The sequence below is a fragment of the Gymnodraco acuticeps genome, unplaced genomic scaffold, assembly GCF_902827175.1.
Source record: "Gymnodraco acuticeps unplaced genomic scaffold, fGymAcu1.1, whole genome shotgun sequence".
In the NCBI taxonomy this organism is placed as follows: Eukaryota; Metazoa; Chordata; class Actinopteri; order Perciformes; family Bathydraconidae; genus Gymnodraco; species Gymnodraco acuticeps.
The window spans coordinates 2,079,663-2,100,712 of record NW_022990889.1 but is presented as its reverse complement, the minus strand read 5'-3'; the positions used below and the strand labels follow the sequence as shown (position 1 = coordinate 2,100,712).

At 39.5% G+C, this 21,050-nt stretch overlaps 4 protein-coding genes across 4 annotated transcripts; 2 read left to right on the top strand and 2 right to left on the bottom strand.

The window, feature by feature from the left end:
• Positions 1-257: 257 nt before the first annotated feature.
• Positions 258-5,113, top strand: si:dkey-24l11.2 (uncharacterized protein LOC100034462 homolog). Its single transcript, XM_034233562.1, has 12 exons — positions 258-467; positions 1,233-1,847; positions 2,239-2,298; positions 2,397-2,449; positions 2,531-2,675; positions 2,793-3,169; positions 3,518-3,746; positions 3,837-3,951; positions 4,125-4,242; positions 4,340-4,451; positions 4,680-4,792; positions 4,934-5,113. The coding sequence occupies exons 2-12, from the start codon at positions 1,242-1,244 to the stop codon at positions 5,001-5,003; spliced, it is 1,998 nt and encodes a 665-aa protein (XP_034089453.1). The 5' UTR covers positions 258-467; positions 1,233-1,241; the 3' UTR covers positions 5,004-5,113.
• A 490-nt stretch (positions 5,114-5,603) lies between these two features.
• ch25hl1.1 (cholesterol 25-hydroxylase like 1, tandem duplicate 1) lies at positions 5,604-6,485 on the top strand. Its single transcript, XM_034233556.1, has one exon. It carries the CDS (start codon positions 5,604-5,606, stop codon positions 6,429-6,431), a length of 828 nt encoding a protein of 275 aa, XP_034089447.1. The 3' UTR covers positions 6,432-6,485.
• Positions 6,486-7,059: 574 nt separating this feature from the next.
• kti12 (KTI12 chromatin associated homolog) lies at positions 7,060-10,916 on the bottom strand. Its single transcript, XM_034233555.1, has 9 exons — positions 10,682-10,916; positions 9,958-10,009; positions 9,812-9,864; positions 9,661-9,716; positions 9,475-9,554; positions 9,211-9,370; positions 9,025-9,087; positions 8,153-8,221; positions 7,060-7,272 (listed from the first exon to the last, which is right to left on the bottom strand). The coding sequence occupies exons 1-9, from the start codon at positions 10,830-10,832 to the stop codon at positions 7,129-7,131; spliced, it is 828 nt and encodes a 275-aa protein (XP_034089446.1). The 5' UTR covers positions 10,833-10,916; the 3' UTR covers positions 7,060-7,128.
• A 1,762-nt stretch (positions 10,917-12,678) lies between these two features.
• Positions 12,679-20,530, bottom strand: znf592 (zinc finger protein 592). Its single transcript, XM_034233573.1, has 9 exons — positions 20,368-20,530; positions 17,657-19,890; positions 17,241-17,419; positions 16,982-17,155; positions 16,735-16,894; positions 16,100-16,360; positions 15,233-15,348; positions 14,988-15,129; positions 12,679-14,897 (listed from the first exon to the last, which is right to left on the bottom strand). Exons 2-9 carry the CDS (start codon positions 19,868-19,870, stop codon positions 14,394-14,396), a joined length of 3,750 nt encoding a protein of 1,249 aa, XP_034089464.1. The 5' UTR covers positions 19,871-19,890; positions 20,368-20,530; the 3' UTR covers positions 12,679-14,393.
• Between the last annotated feature and the right edge of the window lie 520 nt (positions 20,531-21,050).

Sequence of the window (21,050 nt, the reverse complement as noted above, 5' to 3'; positions counted from 1 at the left end):
TGATGGATGTTCATCATGGGCTATATGCTGTTGTCTCTGCTTTGTAATTCTGTCTGTTTTTTTCTACAATTTGTCATATTGTTTAATATGCTGTAGGCCTACTACAAATTCCCCCTTGAGGGAATAATATAGTTGTCTTAGTCCAAAGTCTAAATGCTGGTGACTCAGCAGCTGTGCCAAAAATGAACTTTAACCCTGTTCAAAATTCACCCACTTAAATGTACATTCCCAAACTGTAGAGGGCGACAAAACAAATGCATATGCGCTTTTTAAAAGAGGACATTTCCGGGGAGCTTGTAAACATATATCTCATATACTTTTCTATATAAACGAGCTACGAGCAGAAAATTGTTTCCCCAATCGATTCGGAGTCATTTTTGTCGCACTTTCTCTTTACACATCCATGACGTAAATACGTATACAACTTCCTGTATCACTTGAATGTGTAATCACTTGACAGTTAGCAGGTAAGGCGACTTTAAAACGGTATTTCTTTAACCCTTGGTCTTATTATTTAACTGAATAAACGTAAACGCAGATCCTCTTGTGTATTTAAAGTAATTTTACCTTAGCTAGCTAAGCTATTTTAAACAATAAAGGAGAATGCCTAAATCCTACTATGTTGTTATGAGAGTAGGCTACTTGAACCCAATTTAAAACGTAGCCTATCCGGCGATTCTAGATTTATATTATACATAATTCCCTTAGAGATTTGGTTTGAATTACACTTTAATTTGATCTTAAATACCTCCATGATTACTTTACCATATTAGTGAAAATTATCTTATGGCACACCTAATTTTGATTAGTGATGATAGATACATTGTATAACTACACTGGACAAATGTGTCTTGATTTTAAATATATATATTTATTAATTATATATATATAATTAATGTGAAGAAATTATTTTATATATATTTGTTATTATTATTAACAATTGTTTTGCTTTTGAATCATGTTATGTCATGACTCCAGCATTGTTATACTACACTCGACAAGTACAACATGGCTCTTTTTCTTGGATTTGATTGATATAAGGATTCTGCAAGTACAAATATGTTAAGGAACATTCAAATTTTCTTTGGAAAGTTTCACATTCTTTCCTATTACTTCCATTATGTTAAGACCGAGTGACTCCAAATCCAAATCCATAACATGTATTTATATATATAGTGTTTACATGTAAAGAAGTAGATATATGTGATAATCTGTGTTTATGCTATTCACAGGTGATAACAATGAATGAGAACGGTGAGGAATATTTGGGTGATTCAGCGCCTGCGCTTAATACACAGCCGATCTGTCGCTTCTTTTCTCAAGGAAGACAATGCAATTATGGGAAGAAATGCAGATTCCAACATATAAGAGATGATGTCAAAGCTCATGAGAAGAAAACCATCAGGACACCCAGCCAGTCAGATGTCACCTCTCTAAACTCAGACGTCCCTGGAGGACATTTGGGGCAGAGGCCTGCTCCGAATAGTAACTCCAGGGTTGGTCCGGCCTCTGTCCGCCGTCCCTGTCGCTACTTTATCTCAGGCCACTGCAGCATGGAAGACAGGTGTCGCTTCTGGCATCCTCCACAGTTTCCTCAAGAGGATGACCAGCCTGTTTCTGGTAATTACCCAAGACCTGCGCAGAGGATGCCACCCGTACCCCGTCCAGGCATTCTCCAGGAGGTCAAGCTTTGTGACCTTACAGAGGATGTGACCAAGCAGCTACGAGACACAGAGATCAATCAGTTAAAGAAGCGATTTCCCAAAGAACAGCTGATTATTCAGGAACGAAGTGATGGCATGCTTACCTATTACAGGGCGACTGTAGAGGCCACTGATCCAGACTGGGTAAGCTTTCTTTTTCACCTACTTTCTCCTCTCTCCCCTGAAATCTTAGAGCAAAAACCCCACGTGCACTTTACTTCTATAATACATACAGCTCAGTTTTAATTAGTTGAACAAAACAAGTGTAATTTGTAATACGTACTGAACGGCTTGTGATTTATATAAATTAAACTGCACAAATGAGATTGAATTAAGCCTATTCAGTTAATCTCTGATTAAACTATTTGGACTAATTTCAAAATAAATAATTTAGAAAGATATATTTGCTTTTCCACAATTATCTTATGGTGTTTCTTAGCCACTGACAACCATAACACGTTAAACATTAAATACATAAATGAAAGAAATGAAAAACAGTATTCTTTATTGTATTAACTCTTTGTTTAATTTATAGCCTTTTGATCTGAAAGCAGTCGACATCATGGTCAGCTTCCCGGAAAGTTACCCCCAGGAGGTAAGGACCTTTTTACAGACTTTGTAATACTGTATACTATACTGTAAATGGTTGACATGAAAAGAACACTTCCTCATCACGTTGATCCATTCTTTTAGATTTTCACATTGGACATACCGTTGGATCAAGAGCTGCCCCCAATCATGTCAAGGTACAGCAAGTACAGTTTGTTTGAATATTTAACATACAGAGTGATTGGTGTTGACATGTACACACATACCTGTCTACATAGGCATGTACAGCAAGCATCACTGCAGTGGCTTCAAGCTAAGCATGCAACCAACCAGCTGATGGGAAAGGTAGAGCTGCTCTTCCGGCCTTTTCTTCGCTGGCTGGATCGTAGTTTGGAGAGATTGTTCACTGAGGGAGCCCGGCAGGTGAGACCAGCATTAACGGGAGATTGGACATTTTGTGTTTTCCCTTTTAAATGTACCCAAAGAACCTGTAGATAACTATTTCCTTCATTTAATGCATTTTCTTGAATGTTTTGGCAGTTGAAGAAAGACGTTGATTTAGAAAAAGCTGGATTGCAGTTCATATCGTACCAGGAGCTCCAGGCAACAGTGTGTGAAAGATCTGGGAACGATTCATCTGACACCGCTGCTGCAGATGAGGATGTCAGTGATGAAGGAAAGCTGGAATACACAGAGGGGGAGAAAACTGAGGAGGGAGGAATAATGGGTCAGCAGGATGACTCAGGTTGTGATAGAGGGCAGCAGCAGGAGGAAGAGGAAGCCGGGCGCCTGGTGGAGAACATTAAGATCAGTGATCCCCGCAGAGGCACCGAGGTGAAACTGCTGGGACTGATGCTGGGCGAGAACACAGCCACCGTAGTGGCCGATCAAATCACCGTTTGTCTTCAATGTAACAGGCAAGAACAAAGAGCTGAATGTCACATCCATATTACAAACCTTTTAATGAGAATAACACACAATTGATAGCTGATAACTGTTAAACACCTGAACTTTTGAAAGTTCACATTCATCCGTCTGCAACTTACAAATTATATATATCTAATATATAATATTCAAATTACTTAGACTCTCCTTGCACTATTTTTATTCTATTTTATTTGTATTACTTGCACTATTTTCACTATTTTGTCTGTTTTATTACGTTGCACCGTTGGAGGAGCCTGTGACCTAAGATTGTCATTGACATCTACACTGTTGAATTGAATTGAATCTTGAAATCTTGACTGTTTGTGTGTTGTCTGCAGGTGTAAGGTAACTGCAGACCTGACCCTGACTGGAAGGAACCCCTGCACTGCTCAGTGTGAAAAGTGCAGTGCTAGCATCAATGCTGCATTCAGGCCCTGCATGCTGCACCATTACAGCGATGTCCTGGGGTACCTGGACCTCCACAATGCTGCGCCTGTTGACCTTGTGCTACAGGACTGTGATCTCATAGTGGGATGCCTCAGCTGCTCCCAGGAGAGCCCTGTGCAGGTGACGGAACATACAAGCACCATTTTTGAAAAATGTCTTGATAAGCTATGACTTCTCTGAAATGGCTTTTTTGTTTTTCCATTCCATCAGAATGTATGCTATGGTCAAACAAAGGAGTCCAATTGTGAACACTGCCACAGTAAACTCAGTATTCTGGCAGAGAGCACAAGATTCCAGTATATCCAGCCACGCACCAACAAAACAGGTCAGTGCTCCCCTGCACTAGTAAAGGGATCAGCTGTTGGCTCTCTTTCAAATATTTCGTAATGTTGTGCCAGATAACAGCAAACCTTTAAATCTGAGCTTTATACATATGTAATATCGTATACTTGCAGACCACCAATGAAAATATAATGTTTATTTATTCCCTTTGTGTAGGTTTGAGTTCTGGTCCTGTTTATAATAAGACGATAAGAGATCCTGCTGTGCAGAAAGGGAAGCCGCTGCCAGAAAAAGGATCATGCAAACATTACAAACAGAGCCATCGCTGGCTAAGGTATCATCCTAACTGTGTCCCATCTCATTTCACATCAAAGCTCTAAAAGAAAATGCATAGTATGTTGAAAGCTTTGTGCCCCTGACTGTGCACTCAGGTTTCCATGCTGCGGACGGGCTTACCCCTGTGATGGTTGCCATAATGAGGACCAGGACCACCCTATGGAACTAGCCACCAGAATGATCTGTGGCTACTGTGCCAAAGAACAGGTGACCTGTAACCACTGAGATACTAAGACTTTATTTTTGCAGAGGGAAATTACTGAAATAGTTTATACTGCTAGACTCAGTTAGCTGACAAGAAAACAGCCCAGTCTAATATCCTAGGTCACCAACCTTCAAGGCATCACTAGAAAGGAGAATAACAGTCAGTGTCTGAAAACATGAATGCATAAGGCTCTGAATTTCATTTCATTTGACATCATTTGTCTGTTGTAGCCGTACGGCAATGGAAAGCCGTGCAGCAGCTGTGGAAGCATGATGACGAGAGGCACACGCACCAGCCACTGGGAGGGGGGACTGGGCTGCAGAAGCAAAGTTAAAATGAGCAGGTAAATGTATCTAACAACACTAAGGTCCACATTTCTCAATATTGTTATTATTACTGAAAACACAACGGTAGCAGTAGTTTTAACTGTTCAAAAAGAGTGTTTATTTCAGTGGTTTAATTTAGTCTTTTTTCTTCTTTTCAGAAATGATCGACATAAATATGCCAACACCAACAAAACGATTTCAAGGAAAGCTGTCAGTGTGAAGAAGTAGTTGTGAAGAAGAGCATTTCCGCATTGATTTGTGAAAATACATTATAACATGCATGATTTCAATGAAATGGTTGTGAATTGTCCCCAATAAATCATGTTGATGATCATTCAGTGTGGTTGTGAGAAGTGTTCTTATTTTTTCGTCTACATGGACTTGTGAGTTTGTATTCAAATCATGCATGATAATATGCATGAGCTTATCAAGGAGTTACGTGCTAAGCTAAGCTTTCCTTAGTGTTGACACACACCATTACCTGTGTTTACCAACACTTTAAATAAGCAGTTGTTCTGTCATTTCATTGTTAAAATGCTGAGAAATGTCTGTAAAACCAAACGAGCCAATTCTGCAAATCAGATTAGAAACAAAAGTATTGGGTCCAATTTCACTTTTTCACAATTTGCCCTCCTTCCTTCCATGCGTCCCAGCTTTTGTTAATCTTCTAGTGAAGGTCTGTTGATATTGAGCTGATAGGGGGGGCGAAGCCTACTGGTATGCTTTAAACTGAGCATTCCAAGGTCCATTGACCTTCACTATAAAAATGGTAATAACTCTGTTGATCCTGAGCCTGGCCTCAGCTGCCTTCAGTGGTACCACAGCGAGATGTTGAACATCAGTGAGATGCTGCTCCAGCCCCATCAGGGCGACCGTGTTCTGCAGCCACTCTGGAATTATTTGCTTTTCCGACATCTGCCTCTCATCTCTTCTCCATTTTTCCCTGTCCTGCTCGCCGCCTCCTGCTATTTCATCTGCAGCATACCTTTTGCTGCACTGGACATCTTGGGAGAAAGAGTGCCTTTGTTCCATCAGTACAAGATCCAAGCAGACAGGCAGCCAACAGTGGGAATGATGCTCAAGAGCTTAATGACAGCGCTTTATAACCACATATTCTTTGTTCTGCCAGCTGTAATAATGACCATGTGCATACTGCCTACACCAATACTGCCCCAGGATGCTCCTACCCTGTATGAGGTATTCATTGACGGACTGGCAATACTTCTCCTTTTTGACACACAGTACTACATTTGGCATTTCGTACATCACAAGCATCCCCAGCTTTACAGGTGGATTCATTCAGTCCACCATGAATACATGGCACCTTTCTCGTGGTCCACTGAGCACCTTAGCCCCTCAGAACTGATGACTGTCGGACTCTGGAGCAACCAGGACCCCCTTATTCTGAAATGCCACCCATTGACCGCATGGTGTGTCACAGTTTTCAGTATCTGGATGTCTGTGGAGGACCACATAGGCTATGACCTGCCATGGAGTCTCAACCACCTCGTGCCTTTTGGTCTGCTGGGGGGGGCACCGGCTCACGACATGCACCACCAGAAGCCGAACAGCAACTACGCTCCTTTCTTCAGCCACTGGGACAGACTCTTTGGCACCGCTGTTGCTTTGGAGAAAAAAACTCTGAAAGTTCTGTAACTAATGCATGTTAAGTGTAACTGTATCATTCCAAAATCATTTTTATATTTTTAATTACTATATATTTTACAGCGCTTGCTGCTTCATGTTTGGCAATGTGAGATAAACTTCGTTTTAAAAGTTTATTTTTTATGGCATTTCTTTCAATAAAATCAATATCTTATAATCTCGCACTTTTGTTAATATTGTTGTTGGACTGAACTCTTATATTATTTACATACTTGGAAAAAAGCTTTCCTATCATTTCCCGCCTTTAACTTTTATCACAATCTTCTTACATAATAATACACAATCATTGAGTGGGATTTCTTCCAAGAGCTTTACTCAGTAGGCTACTTACAGTAGCTTATGCTACAAATCCGACAGCAATAAGAAGCTTTTGAAAACCAGAAAACCAAGTAGACTAATACTTGTTGTTGAGCTTGTCACCAAGAGGTCAAGTACAGAAACACTTGCTTGTAAAGGAGGAGCACATTTTGGACTTAAATGTGGAATTCATTACAAAAATAAAAATGGGATTCAAATGTAAACTAATTGGAATATTACAAAAATGCATAAGGAGTCAATTTGGCACTTAAGCTCATAAATATAACTCGACTGAATCATTGCACAACATCACACAAACATGCAGAGAATATTATAAAATATATTTATTTGTCCCAGAAAATGAAAAAAAGAGGCCAATGGTATACAAATGTCAGTGAAGACTCTTATTTAAATACTGCACAAACATGTTGGAAATGTGCCTGCTGTTCTCTGTCGGGTGCATCTTGGTGTAGCTGATGAACTGCCGCCGTAATTTCCTCAGCTCTGCCATGTTGATGCTCCTGGTGAGCTCGATGTTAAACTTTAGGTCAAGGACATTTGAATACAAGTTGACATAAAAATGTACCAAGTGACCAAAAGCTTCAGAAGAAAACATTGAAGGAACATAAACTATTGAATGTCACTGACGTCAACACAAATAATGCACCTGTCAAAACAAGTTGACCAGAGCATCACCTCATTTACTTTTAAGTTCCTTTCTGCCTTGACCAATACGTTTAAAAAAGGACAAAATCAGTGTTTGCTTCTGTAAAAGGTCTGACACAGAGCAGCTGCCAATAAACATCCACTAATACATGCCATTTAGTTTCACCCCCTGCCCCCCCCCCCCAAATACATATCCCAGTATGTGTTATTACAGGCGAGACCTTTAACAGTGATTGCCTGCTGTGCCTTTCATTTAAGGTTGTTTGATGGACATACATTGATCCACCTTCTCCTTCAAACAAGTATTTTGCCTCCTGCTGGTGATGAAATGTGATTCCTTAGGAGGCAGATCATTAAAGGAGTCACATATACACATTTCAGACAGTCATGGCTGTGAAAGATCACTGCAACATCCTACGTAAATGAGTTAAAAGGATTGACATGACATGTAAATGTGTGTTAAGGTGACTGTGGTTGTAAGAGAGTGCAGTCGTCTTTCAACCAGAAGGTTGTGGGTTCGATCCCAGCCCGTGCAGTCGACATGTAGATGTTTCCTTGGGCAAGGAAACCCTAAGTTGTTCCCGATGGCATGGCCAACGGTGTCTGAATGGGTATGAATGTTAGCTTCCCTAGAGCAAGTGGTACTGCTCTGCATGAATGAGGTGTGAATGGGTGAATGACTCGTAGTCTGTAAAAGTGCTTTCAGGGGTTGAAAAGACCTGATAATGCGCAGTCCATCAAAAGGATATCTTTTCTGTAGCTCCTGGAACTGGAACGAGGTCCCCGGGGACACTTGTCTTCTGTGCGTTACAAATTGCCTGAAATTTCAAAATGACTTTCATCACAGACATTACAAACAGAAAGTAAGGGTTTTACAAATTCAGCTAGTTGGGTATTTAGGGAGTTTTAGATCAGCAATAAAGGATCAGAATATTTAAATGGAGTGATGAAAAGTTTTTATAATTCATTTCATTTACAGGCATGTTGCAAAATGGTGAAAAGGGTGTACTGAATGGAAAATCAAGGGAACAGAGGAGATGATTTCGATTTGGCTAACAGTAGTTTGCAGACACACCCCATTACATAAATAGGAAGATGATTACAGGAGCAAAGGTATTTAAGAGGACACAGGCACAGTTGCCAATAACAAAGTAACCTTGATGTCACGTTTACCGTCGGAGGACACACTGCTGATTGCACGTATTCAGAGATTCTGACGTCAATCAATGAGCTTCAGAAAATAGTAATGGTTTCTTCCCAATTCCCTATACTTCCCTATATTTCTGCTTGTGATAACAGAAATGTTAAAAATGCTGAAAAATCAAGTACCCGACCTGACATTTTCAGGATTAATTACCAAAGAGTACTTCTTTACATTCTGATTTATTGATACAAATCTTCCCAACTGCAGGGAATTACATTTGGAAATACTTTTTTTGTGCTTCTTAAATTGAGGTTTAACCAAGTATTTTTTCTGACTATAACTCCAGTCTCTTATTTTTATTTTCAATGTGTGAGTCCCACTTTGGTGATCCTAAAGTTTGATAGAGTTCTTAAGACAGAGTGGAACCAGCAAAAACAACAAATGAACAGGAAATCAAAAGAACACATAAAGACGTACCATTAAGACTTCTTGTGTGATTTTGTCCAGCTCGTACAGGAAGTTTGAAGATGACAATGGTTGCTGCAGAGAAAAATAATATCTCTATGAGCATCATAGTCAAAAAGGCAGCATGACAGACATCTATTAAATATTGTAAACATGTTTAAATAAAAAACAAGAGAACACAGCATGGGTGTCTCTTACACTCTGTGTGGACTGGTTTGGTGGGGGTGCTTTTCTTTTGAAAAGTGCGTCAGAAATGTCTTCAAATGGAATCGTGTCGTCTTTCAGGATGGTGAAGAGAGGACTGTCCCATCGGTTTCTGGAGTCTGGAGCTTCAAATCTCAGCACTAATGCATCAAAGCTACAAAAGAAACAGCAGATGTCAGGCAAAATGTAAAAAAACAACAATGAATGGTTTTACTTTCTGAAATGCATAGTACTCTATGTGTGGGGCTTTTCACCTACATTTCCTGTGTGTACTGCTCAGCAGCATCTCTGTTGGTATTCCACGTTGTGCTCACTTCATCTGACGTCAAACAGTATACCTTGATCAAAAGAAAGCATGTGATTTTTGATTTGTGTGACTACTGTTTCAGTCATAGATGTATAGATACTTGAACAAAATAATAGTTATTTCTTTAGTATACTTACCAGGCATTGTGGTGTCTGTGCATGTTTGATGAGACAGAACAGTTCATAGCGATAGCCTGTAAGGTATTTCGGATTTAAAGGTAAGAGCATAAACAAATAATAATGTATTGATACTGAATCTGTAAAGCACACTACTGTTAGCTAGATGTACCTTTTATGTAATTTAGGGAATCCAAAATCACAATGTCTCCCTTGTTGACTTTCCTAAACAACATGTAAATAAAGGTTAAAAGGTGTGCAATGGTACAACTTCACAGACAAAAGACAAAAAACAAAAGATAGATCTGAAAAACCTACCTCTCTACTTCAGCTTTCAGAGATGCTCTGACATTTTTCTCCTTTTGGGAATCTGCAACATATAAAAGGTTTAAAAGCAGCGTGTGACAAAGTCCAAGGTTACTTTCTTGAATTCCTTTTTTGTTGTGCTCTAATTTTTGCTATTTGCAACCAACACATATTTGTATGGATATGTGGTATAATCAATTAACTGCTTGTTCATTATAAAAAAGAAAAGAAAGTAAACATGCACATTCGAAGTTATCCATCACTTTTTTATGTTTTAGGGAAGAAGAAGCTGGCTGCTTATCTTGCTGACATTTAACAAGTGGAAACCAGTACATTTCTGAGCACTTCTTTGCTAATGCATTTACCAGGGACTCATTTTATTTTAACAGTCAACTTACTAGTTGTGGCAGTAATGTAATGTTATACACAAGTGTCCAAGGGATAGTGTTAATACAAGTATGTAAATTAACAAAAAACGATTATATCCATCCTCGTATGTGCGCCTCTGTCACAGGACTGTGATGATATTTTTGTATAATAAGATTAACTTAATGCTAGGCAAACCCTCAGTTAACAACACACACACTCCTCAGTAGACGAAACATAAACACGTTTCAGAAAACATATCCTGTTTTGTGCATAGTCAAAGTGAACATGTATGAAGACTTTTAAACATGACTAACAGGTACGTAATAAGAAAGTATGGCTAAATGGAGCTAACATGAGCTCAACTTGCCTGCATACACTGTGTTTTTCTCTACGCCCAGTGCTGCGTCACCTACAATGTGCACCTTTCTGTCCGTGTTCTGCTCAAAACACACCTTCAGCTCCTCTGCCCTTCGTGTTTTACCACTGCAGGGGTACCCACACATCACTATCAGAGGCATTGTGACTGTGATGATCACTACTGAGAGTTAGCAGTTAAATTAGCCTAGCCTACGATGGGAACCATGTATGGATTTCAACCGGATGTAATAGCAATACTTTCGGATGACAAGCGGAAGTCAAACATCTGTTTATTTTTACGTACCATAGTTCCTGATTGACCACTTGTGTTTTGTTTTTGTTGGTTAATAATCTTTATTTTTTCGGTTTTCTGTTCAGAATGCCCAGTTTTATATCTATATATGAACACTGTTTGGAAGTGCTTATGTCTTGAAATTGGAATATTCAATAACGATTGACAAAACAACACCTGTTCTCTGACAGGATTCCTGTCCAATTTTAGCAGAAATTATACTACATTTTGAGTTTTACAGGAGGATAAAAATACTGCATTAATAAAAACAACCAGAAACTACTGAACGTGATTGATGTCTTAGACCTATCAATAGAGACCATTATCTATTTAATCTTATGTATTTATAAAATAATGTAATGTAATAATCTATAATGTCTATTATTAGGTATACTTATTGTATTACTTGGTATTATATTGTTGGACATCTTTTGTTACAATAAAAACAAAAACTAATTCTCATCCGGAATTGTGTTTTATAGGGTGACCATCAGGGGGCGCCACACAGCTAATACAAATAAACTGATTTGACCAATTTTAAATATTTGAACTATCATGTGAACATGTTTTGTTTAATATACATTTAATAACCACATTTATTACACAATTTTTCAATACAATTAAACAGAATTTTAATATTGCAATACAAAGGTGCATTTCAGTAAACATTTCAACAACATGGTCTAGTTTTCAGTCGTTTTTAATTTGTGGCACTAATACATGTACATCACTTGTTCAAATAACTGTACATGTACAATCTTACAAATCACATTTTTTTAATATTTATGTTCAAACCAAAAACAAAACACAAGATTTCAAAAACGATTCTCTTCATCAATAGGATTTTATATGATAATGTTGGTTGAAGTGTCCTTCAAGCATGATCCCCTCCTCCTCTACATGGATGAAAAAAGAAAAAGAAAATCAGTCTTGCAGTTGATAAATGTATGCAATAATACTAAAAATAAGGACCACAAGAACACTTACATGTCCAAAGCCTTTTTCCGTTGTGTGTCACTTTTCAGTGTCTGAAAGAGCAGTGCCTGCAGGTCTTCCACTCGGTACAGAGGACTAACAGCTCTGACTTCAGTGGGAACGTTTACATCTTCTAACGCAGACTTCATGAATGAACTATCCACAACACTTTTCTTGCCCATGAAATGCCCTTAAAAGAAAATTCAATGTCAATATAAACTGTCAAAAACATTACATGAAATAATGGCAAAAGTGTTTTGTTTCTCTTACCTGTTGCCCACAGATTTCCTCTTGGAACCACCTTGATCTTTGAAATTCTATTTCTCAGCTCAGTTAAATCAAGAGTCATTGAAGATGTCATTGCAATGTATGAGATAAGAATGAAAGAAGACAGGAATCCTGCTCTGCAGACCTTTTTCAAAGTGCCTGTCATTGCTCAAATGTGCGCTTTGCAATTTGGTGCGGGGTAAATTAAAATCTCCTTGCTCCTGTTACTTTGGAGCCAGGCAGTTATACTGAGATAGGATGGGCTTAATATTCTAATGGCATGAAGTCATCAAGCTGTGGTCAGCTTCTTATTGGATGAATGATGCACATTAGAGAATCTTGTGTCATTCTGACGATTGTAAAATCTGTGACCTTAATGCAAAACCACCAATTATCACATCCAAATACCAATAAACACTTTCCTCTCCAGCATCCAGTACTTAAAACACAGAAGCAAGTCTTCAACGCAGACCAAAGATAGAGCAGATGTATAATTAAATGCACCGGTTTATTTTTTAAGTACTTTGAAGTAAACGTTACAGAAAGGCACATATGCCACTGCATGCCGAGTAGATGTAATGGCTTAAGAAATGCTTTGAATCCAAGGTTCATTGGCTACCGTGTGTGCACAGTTTACTTTCTTACACAAGTCCTTGCAGTACAAAGTATCAAAAGTACAAATATCTTTCAACAAGCATTACAAAATAACAAGACATTCCTTTTCGTCTCTGCAGTTTAACAGCTGCAGTGCGGTAAATAAATGATTTAAGATCACAGAAAAACGAAAAGCTTACACAGCACATAAATACAAAACTTCTCTTGCCAGTTAAGTCAATATGACCATATAGCTTCGATATCATTCCCAAAGTAATTCATAAAATTGAATAATGTGGGATAGTACACATTTTCTAAACACATTTTTACATTGCACTGAGATAAAAGTCTTTCATCGTTTAACAATCACTGCCATTAACATGGAGGTAGGAACTGTCACGTATTCAATACAAAACAAGAGGTGCTGCTTTACAAACCAGAACATGTGAACAAGACGTTCCCACAAGCACTGATCTAAGAAATATCTGTTTTGAAGTCATAATAGATTCCACATCTTTATCTGATCAAACAAGTATGGATATATAAAACACTATCTCTGATATGCCGCCAAACTTCACTTTCACACCTGCTCTGGATTATCCAAAACCATGCACCCTGATTTGACATTACATCGACTGTTCTCTTGCCGACAAAAATACAATTCTGGCAATTTGAGGTATTTTCAATACTGCTGCACCACACATCCAATACCTCTCCATATTCCCCCCATACAGAAAAAAGAAAGAAAGACATTATTTTTTAAATGTTAAATAAAATACAAAGGCCAGATCTGGGAAGCCACAAATAAATGTTCAATGTTCAAATAAATGTTCAATATGTTCAATAAACATAAAGACAAAAGCATTTCAGAATGCTTAAATAGAAAATACAAAGTTGTTCTATGTGTGGCCTAACATCAGAAGGCCTTGCTTAGCAAAACATCTCACCTGTATTTAACCACAGGATAGTTTAACAAGAGACTGTTCGACACAAATGTGGAAATACGGCTTTTAAATGAATACAGAAATATACTGTTTTGTAATAAATGGCAAATACATTTCTAACCTTGTACTGCAAAATGAATTGCAAAACAGTCATGTCGTAAAAACTGCAACCTGAATCCCATTCAGGCAATAGTGTGTAGCATTAAATACTCAAGACAAAATTACAATTAAAATAAACATTGATTACAAAAGCAATAAGCCACCTCTTCAATGTTACATTAAACCGATACCAAACCTAAACACTAACAGACATTCCTGAGTCTCCTCTCAGGGTGGATGCAACATTTGGAGGAAATGAACAAAGCGTCAGCTGTAATATGTGTGCAGTTGTGTCTGAAAGGCAAGATGAATATATTAACAACATGCAAAGTTAAATACAAAATAATACAAAAGTTTAACATGAATTTGTCTTATTATTTATGAAAATACTGCTTTTTATTCAATGTTAAGGATCTGCTTAAATATACCGAACGGCCTGTGAATAAATTGAGAAAAAAAAAAGAAAGGCTCAAAAACGTCCATGCAGAATATTGAGTAACCCATGTGACTGTCACATTAAACTGAATTTATTAAAAGCAGCTTCAGAGGTCTCACTGACGCAGAGAGACTGCTTGTGTCTGAGAGTGAGCGCTCAGTTTTACGCTACAGTCCGAGGTCTTGTCACAGTGCAGACTCGCTGTCTCTCCCGCCTGCGACGGCTCAGGGTCAATTAGCTCCAGTAACAAGTCATTGAACTCCTCAGTATCTGCTGAGCTAACTGGCCGATTAACCTGCTCCTTCTCCTTCATCTCGTCCTCCTCGCCTTCTTTCTTCCCTTCATTGGGACCTTTGACTTTGTGCACAATGAAAAGATGTCTGTTGAGAGACAGCACAGATGTGAAACACAAACCACAGTGAAGGCACTGAGGAGTGCTTTCATCAGTCTTATGCTGTGGTATGTGCTGCTTGAACTGTGTACTGCTTTCTGTGAGGAAGCCACATTTTGAACAGCGGAACTGAGTTTTCTGACGTTTAGCTGGAGGAGCCTCTGGACTCAAAGTGCGATCCTGTCCCTCCTCCCAGGAGTCCACCGCAGGTTTATCTGATACAAGCCCCTGAAAATCACAGAAGCCACACCCTTTATGAACATTTGTCTCCATTAGAGCTGTTATTGGTTTGATACATAAATACAATTGAATAGCTACCTTGCGCAAAGCCTTTTTTGATTCCTGGACAGCTGCTTTCGGCATTTGGCCAAGATCAGGATTTTTTATTCCATGCATTAGACTGATGTGGTTCTTCAACATCAAACTCGTCGTGAATGTTGTCTTGGTATCCGTGCAATACCTAAAAGAAAAAGATAAAAAGTGGATTTGAATGATTTACAGGGACATTTGATAATCACTCTGGGGCTGTGTTTTGTTCATTTTCAAAAGATACAAAATCTTACCAGCAGGTGTAAATCTTTTTCTTTTTCCCATCATGGTCATTGCGAATATGTCTTCTCAAACTGATTGCAGAGTTGAAAGACTGCTCACAATGACGACATGGATACTTCTTTACTGACTGTTGGGGGGGAAAAACATGGAAAATCCAAAAGGGTTAGGGTTAGCAGATGTGATCATACAAAGTTGACTTATAAAAGCAAATGTTTCTTTTATAATGAATGTAATTATGAACGTGTTTAAAGTTTATAATCCACACACAAGTTAGGAGGTAATTCCTTTATGGTTTGTGGCAAATGTAACCAATTATAAACATGATGTCATGTAGCTTAGAATTACAAACAGGAAACAAATTAAGTTAACACAAGAATCAAGACGTCAGCAGCTTGTCCCATGCCAAGAAGCTTCAGTTCATTTAATCAACACGCACTTTGACCTCAGATACACGGCTCACTGTCCTCTCAAACATTTCCTCATGTCACTGGACAGCCGTTTGCCAAGGTGTTTTAGATAAGGTCGACTAATGACAAATACCACCCAAACTATTGATCTGGTTAATGGTAAAATCATTTTCAGGTGGACTACGACAAGTAAGTGGTTGTTTGACATTAAGAAAACACTTCTATTTCATCAATACAAGAAAAACAGCACAAAAGCTTCGGGCTATAATATCCATTTTCAATACTACATTGATTGCTGCAATTTTCAGTAGTTGGATCTGGACGAATCGGTGTTATGTTGAAGTTTAAGATAATTGAAGTTGCAGTTGAGTTAGCCACCACGTTCAGACTGTTTTATCATGATAGTATAGTGAATGCTGCAGTCATTATTGTGTTGGTTTTACTTTCCAGCACAGGGGAACCTGACCTCACCTTTCTGTGGTTGGTCTTCACGTGGGAAACATAGGACTCTCGTTCAGGGAACCACTTCAGGCACTCGCCACACGTCCAGCCGGTGGGCTTCACACGAGCTTTCCTGTCCTGCTCGGGTTTTTTTCTGGGACTGTCTGTGTGTTTAACAGGATTGTGACTTTTCTTTTCTTGTACTGAATGATCATCCTGGGACCAGTCAGGATTGTCTGTTTTTTTACTGATCTTCTCTGTCTCTTCTGTCATGTTTCCTACATGAACACCCTGCAAGACAAAGAAAACACAAGAGATTTTAAATTATAGCAAAATACTACTATTTCCTGTCCTAACATTGACTCAACATTTGACTTCTCTTTTGCCAGCATGTAAGAACACACATTTGACAGTTTAACAATGCTGATTTTTCTGCATCGTTTGCACGGCTTTGTAGATAAAAATCTAGATAAAAATCTAACATTGCACAACACAAGTTAGGCAAGTTTAACAAGTCTTCCAAAGGCTCAGGTTGGACGTCACAGTTTCAACAAACAACTCAGAAGAGTAGAAGTAAGAGTAGCCAGTTTCATTTAAGTACCCTATTACATAGAAACATGTATAAATTCCCAACACTCTCAATAAGAAATACAATCCGGGCTAACCTTGAAATGCTGCATTAACAGCTGCTTTTGTGGAAAGACCGAGTTGCATTCTGGACACTTGAAGACACACGTAACACGCTTGTTGGCATTTTGATGGAAATGCTGTAATAGTAACTGCTTTTTCTTGAAGACCGTCTCACATGAACACTTAAAAATTAACCTGCAATGAAGGGGGGGAAACGGTTAAAATGACCAGATGAAAGAGATTTACAACTTTTAATTGTCAGGTGATAAGGTTTTGACTTACACAGGGGATATTTTGCTTGCACTGTGTTTATTTTTTAAATGCACTTCACAGCCGTCAGACGTCTTGAAGGCAACTGGACAGATTGAGCATTTGTAAAAGACGTCACAGTGTTTCTCCTCAATGTGAGTCTTTTGTCCTTGAATGGTCTTGAAAACCATATCGCAGTGAAGACATCTGAAGGAAGAAGAAACATGATGCAACTTTTGTGTACCACTTCAAAGTATGTTAGAAGGCGTGCATTTTATGCTTTCTTACTTACTTGTACCAAGCCTTGCGGGCGTAGTGCAGACAGTTCTCCTTGACATGTTTCTGTATGTCTGCAGAACGACTCAGGGCACCACATTCAGGACAGCAGTAAGGCGATTTGTGAGCGTGAATGCGTTGGTGAGCTCTGAAGCTGCACTTGTTGGGTAACAACATTGAGCACACCTTACACGTCTGAAAAAAAACAAAAGTCAAAGAGTTATGAAAACATTGGAAAATACATAAATACTAGCAAAAGTGCCATGAAAAATAAAAGTCTGGTGATATTCTATATTTTTCTTTTGTCAACAACAAGACCCAAGACTAATATTATCAAGGTTCAGTACGATATAATGGGCTTGGGTTGAGTGTCACAGATTTCTTTCGAATAACAAAAATATTCTTTAATAATTTAAGAACGCATTCACTTACGAGTCCTTCCACGTCCTCAGAAGGCCTCTGGTAATGGCCAGCTAGTGCTTTGTAGTCAGAATACTGCTTGTTACACTCCAGGCAACGGAGTCTGTGGCGAATAACATTGTCTTGGTATAGGGGCAGGACAGGTTGGCTTTTAGGGGAGGGTAAAGTGTAAGAGTCCACATTCACAGCACTCAGGGGTACAAACATGTGTTCCTCTGCGATGGGTTTCATATGGAGCTGCGTGCACTGCATCACCGTGCCATTGTTCTTGTGTTCCCGTGCATGTGCCAACAGGGCACACTTGTTGAAGAACACTATTGTCTTTGCACAGTGAGTACATCCTACTTCAATGTGAACACTCCTCCTGCTGTAATGATACGCAAGGCTCCTCTCCACCACGAAGGAGTCTCCGCACTCAAGGCAGCAGTATCCCCGAGGTGGAAGGGTGATATTGCTCTCTGGAGGGGGGTTCAGGTTGGGAACATATGTAGGCACAGGGTTGGCATTGTTCAACAGTCTGTTTAAGGTTCCTGCAGCTGTGTTGGGAGCAGATGTGCGAGGATAAGAGTTGGCTGATTTGATCTGATGCACCAGAGGCACAGTGCTGTACACCGTAGGAGAGAGTGTGGGTTGGCTTTGTTGATGAGAGGTGGACCGTGCAGCTACAGAAGCAGCAACACTGTGAGGGACAAGGTTCAGGCTAGCCAAGTGCATTGCTTTGGGAAGGAAGTTGGTAGTTGCTGTAGGGCCCGTTGTGGCTGCTCCTCTCTTTGTTTTCGGCCCCTGGTGTGCAGCAGGTCGTTTGACAGGACCACTAGTATTATGGAAAACGGTTGCACGCTGTGTTACGCCCGACTTCCTGGAGTTAACCTCTGGCTTGTTGCGTAAAACCTTTGGTGCAGATGTACTAGCTGGGGTACCTTTAGTTTGCACACCTACAACACTATCAATAGACGCACCTTGAGATTGATGAGGAGACATATTACAGAAAGAATCTTCACTTATCATACTATGTGATGGAGAGGATTCATATGCTGAATGAACTTCATCTGTTTCTGAATCAGACACCACACTAGTGACTGTGCGCTTGATCTGCCCGGATGTAGTTTTAATGGTTTTAATTCTGACCCTTGGTATGGCAGGGGGGGACCCAGTTGCCACTGCAGGGGATGCTTTACCACTACTGTCACTGCAGATGCTTACAGGACTATCAGAGGGTTTCATTAACCGTTTCACAGCTTCAAGTGGACTTTGTGGGGTTATAAGCACAGTGGGGTTTGCTTTCATGACGTCATTCTGAATTGCTGATGACTCTCTGGGGTTATTCTGCTCACTAGGATCTTTTCTACTGTTTAGAGCCACCAGGGCCTCAAGGCAAGAGGATAACTTGGGTGTCTGAGATTTGACATGTGGAAAAGAAGTGGGAACATCCGTTGTGGATCCTGGACTGCAGTTGGTTTCTGTGATGTTCTGGTCACCACTTGGTGGGGGAAGTGTACTGTGTAATTTGTTTGTTTTATCTGTTTGGTTACTGAAACAAATATCAGCGGACTTCTCCGTTCTACTACCTTCCTCTCTGCTACTCTGTGTGTTTTTGCCAATATCGTAGTCCTTTAGACTTTCATCAAACAAACTTAGGTCCGGCTTTTGTTGATTGTTGACCCCTGGAGACCGGATCGAAGGTTCCACCAGAACTGAGGCTTCTGGAAAACAGGGTCTGTCTTGTTTTGGATGCATTTCATTTTTACTGCACTGAGTGTCTTCAGACTCAGGACTGGAGATAGGACTAAAATTACAAAGTGACTGGGAAAATATTGGTGTTCCATCAGGTTTGTGTTGAACAGGTGCCTTTCCAAGAAGCTCTCTTGAAATTTCCCCATTCAAAGCAGAGACAAATGATTTGGAAAAGCCAGCATTGGTTGTCTCAAGAAAGTTTATGGCGGCCTCTTGTCCCCTGAATCCATTTTGCAATGATGGTTCAAATCCTTCCAACGACTCCTGACGACTTGTGTTTTTCACAATAACACTAACAACAGGAATATCTGCTATTGCGACAGCTTGGTTACCCAGAAAATTGTCATCCTGGCATAATTCTGTGTCTTTCAGCTGACTCTCTGTTTCTTCATGACTCCCCTGGATGGGCTCTTTAGCGTCCAACCCTGTGGCATCTGGGATGTCAAAGGCAGCCAGGAGATCATCAAAATCTGGGGTTTTCATGTCACCCATGGCTGCACAGTATCATAGACCTGCAGAAACACATAGAGTTGGATTTATATATATTTTTCCGATTTACAAGGGTAAAGGAACTTTTGTCAGCATAATAAATGGCTGTTCTGAATATTAATAATAACAGTTTAGCACATGGGTTACGTCCGCTATGCTAACGTTAGCTCTAAATAGCAAGGTAAACGTTATAGATATGCTGGTCTTCGTCCATGCAGCTACTATTTCGTACCAAGGCATACATTAACACACGCATGTATGATCACATATACATGTATTGCAGTCTACTATGCATGTCAAGCAAGTAACAACTCCATAATAGGCAGAACTACATTCATGTTGTTTTGCTTTTAGCCTTAGCTTGCATAGAAGCAGCTAACTAGCCGACTAGCTACACAACGGAGCCAAGACAGCAGGTTAGCAAACTAGCTTAGCAACAAGCTAAAGCATTCAGCATAGCAAACGTTATTAAACTCTTATTGATGCACACATGAGCTTACCATTGGATCCAGTTATGTTTGCCATCTCTAGTAAATTAGCTTGTATCCAATTAAGTGTATACGCTAAGTGTGAGCCAGCTAGGTTTGTCTGTAGCAGGGTTCCATAGCTAGGCTACAAGCTACTAGCGTAACTTCGTTTTATTTTCCCCCTACAGGGCGATTCAGCCCTCGACGCTGTCTGACAGACAAGAGGCGGTGTCATGGATGGACCGCTTGAAAACGTACTTCTACATGTAACGTTACACAAAACAAACGTCGGCAGCAATGTGGTAAGATGTCAGAGTTTGTAATGCATACTTTTACAACCATAGTTCCACCATAAAATTAGATATTAAACGTGCGCCTGGCATGGCCATGGTGGGTCCATGCCAACCTACGGACGCACACCTGGGTTAAAAGCTTTGGTTGTGTTATTAATCCATAACTAAGCACCACCGTTCCTGCAACTATGCAATATTGTCCAGTCCTTCTTGCCTAACTTGCTTTTAGTGATAATATGATAAAAAACGATTCGCTTAATTTAATAGGTTAAGCTCCAAAATCACTGGATCCTTTCCATTATGCAATTCAACAAATCTTTTTGTGGACCCACCGAGCCTGGTGAGACTAAGTCAAATTGAAACAATGGGGAACATTCTCTGAACAATAATACAGTAATTTTTTTTGAAATAGTATGCATGATC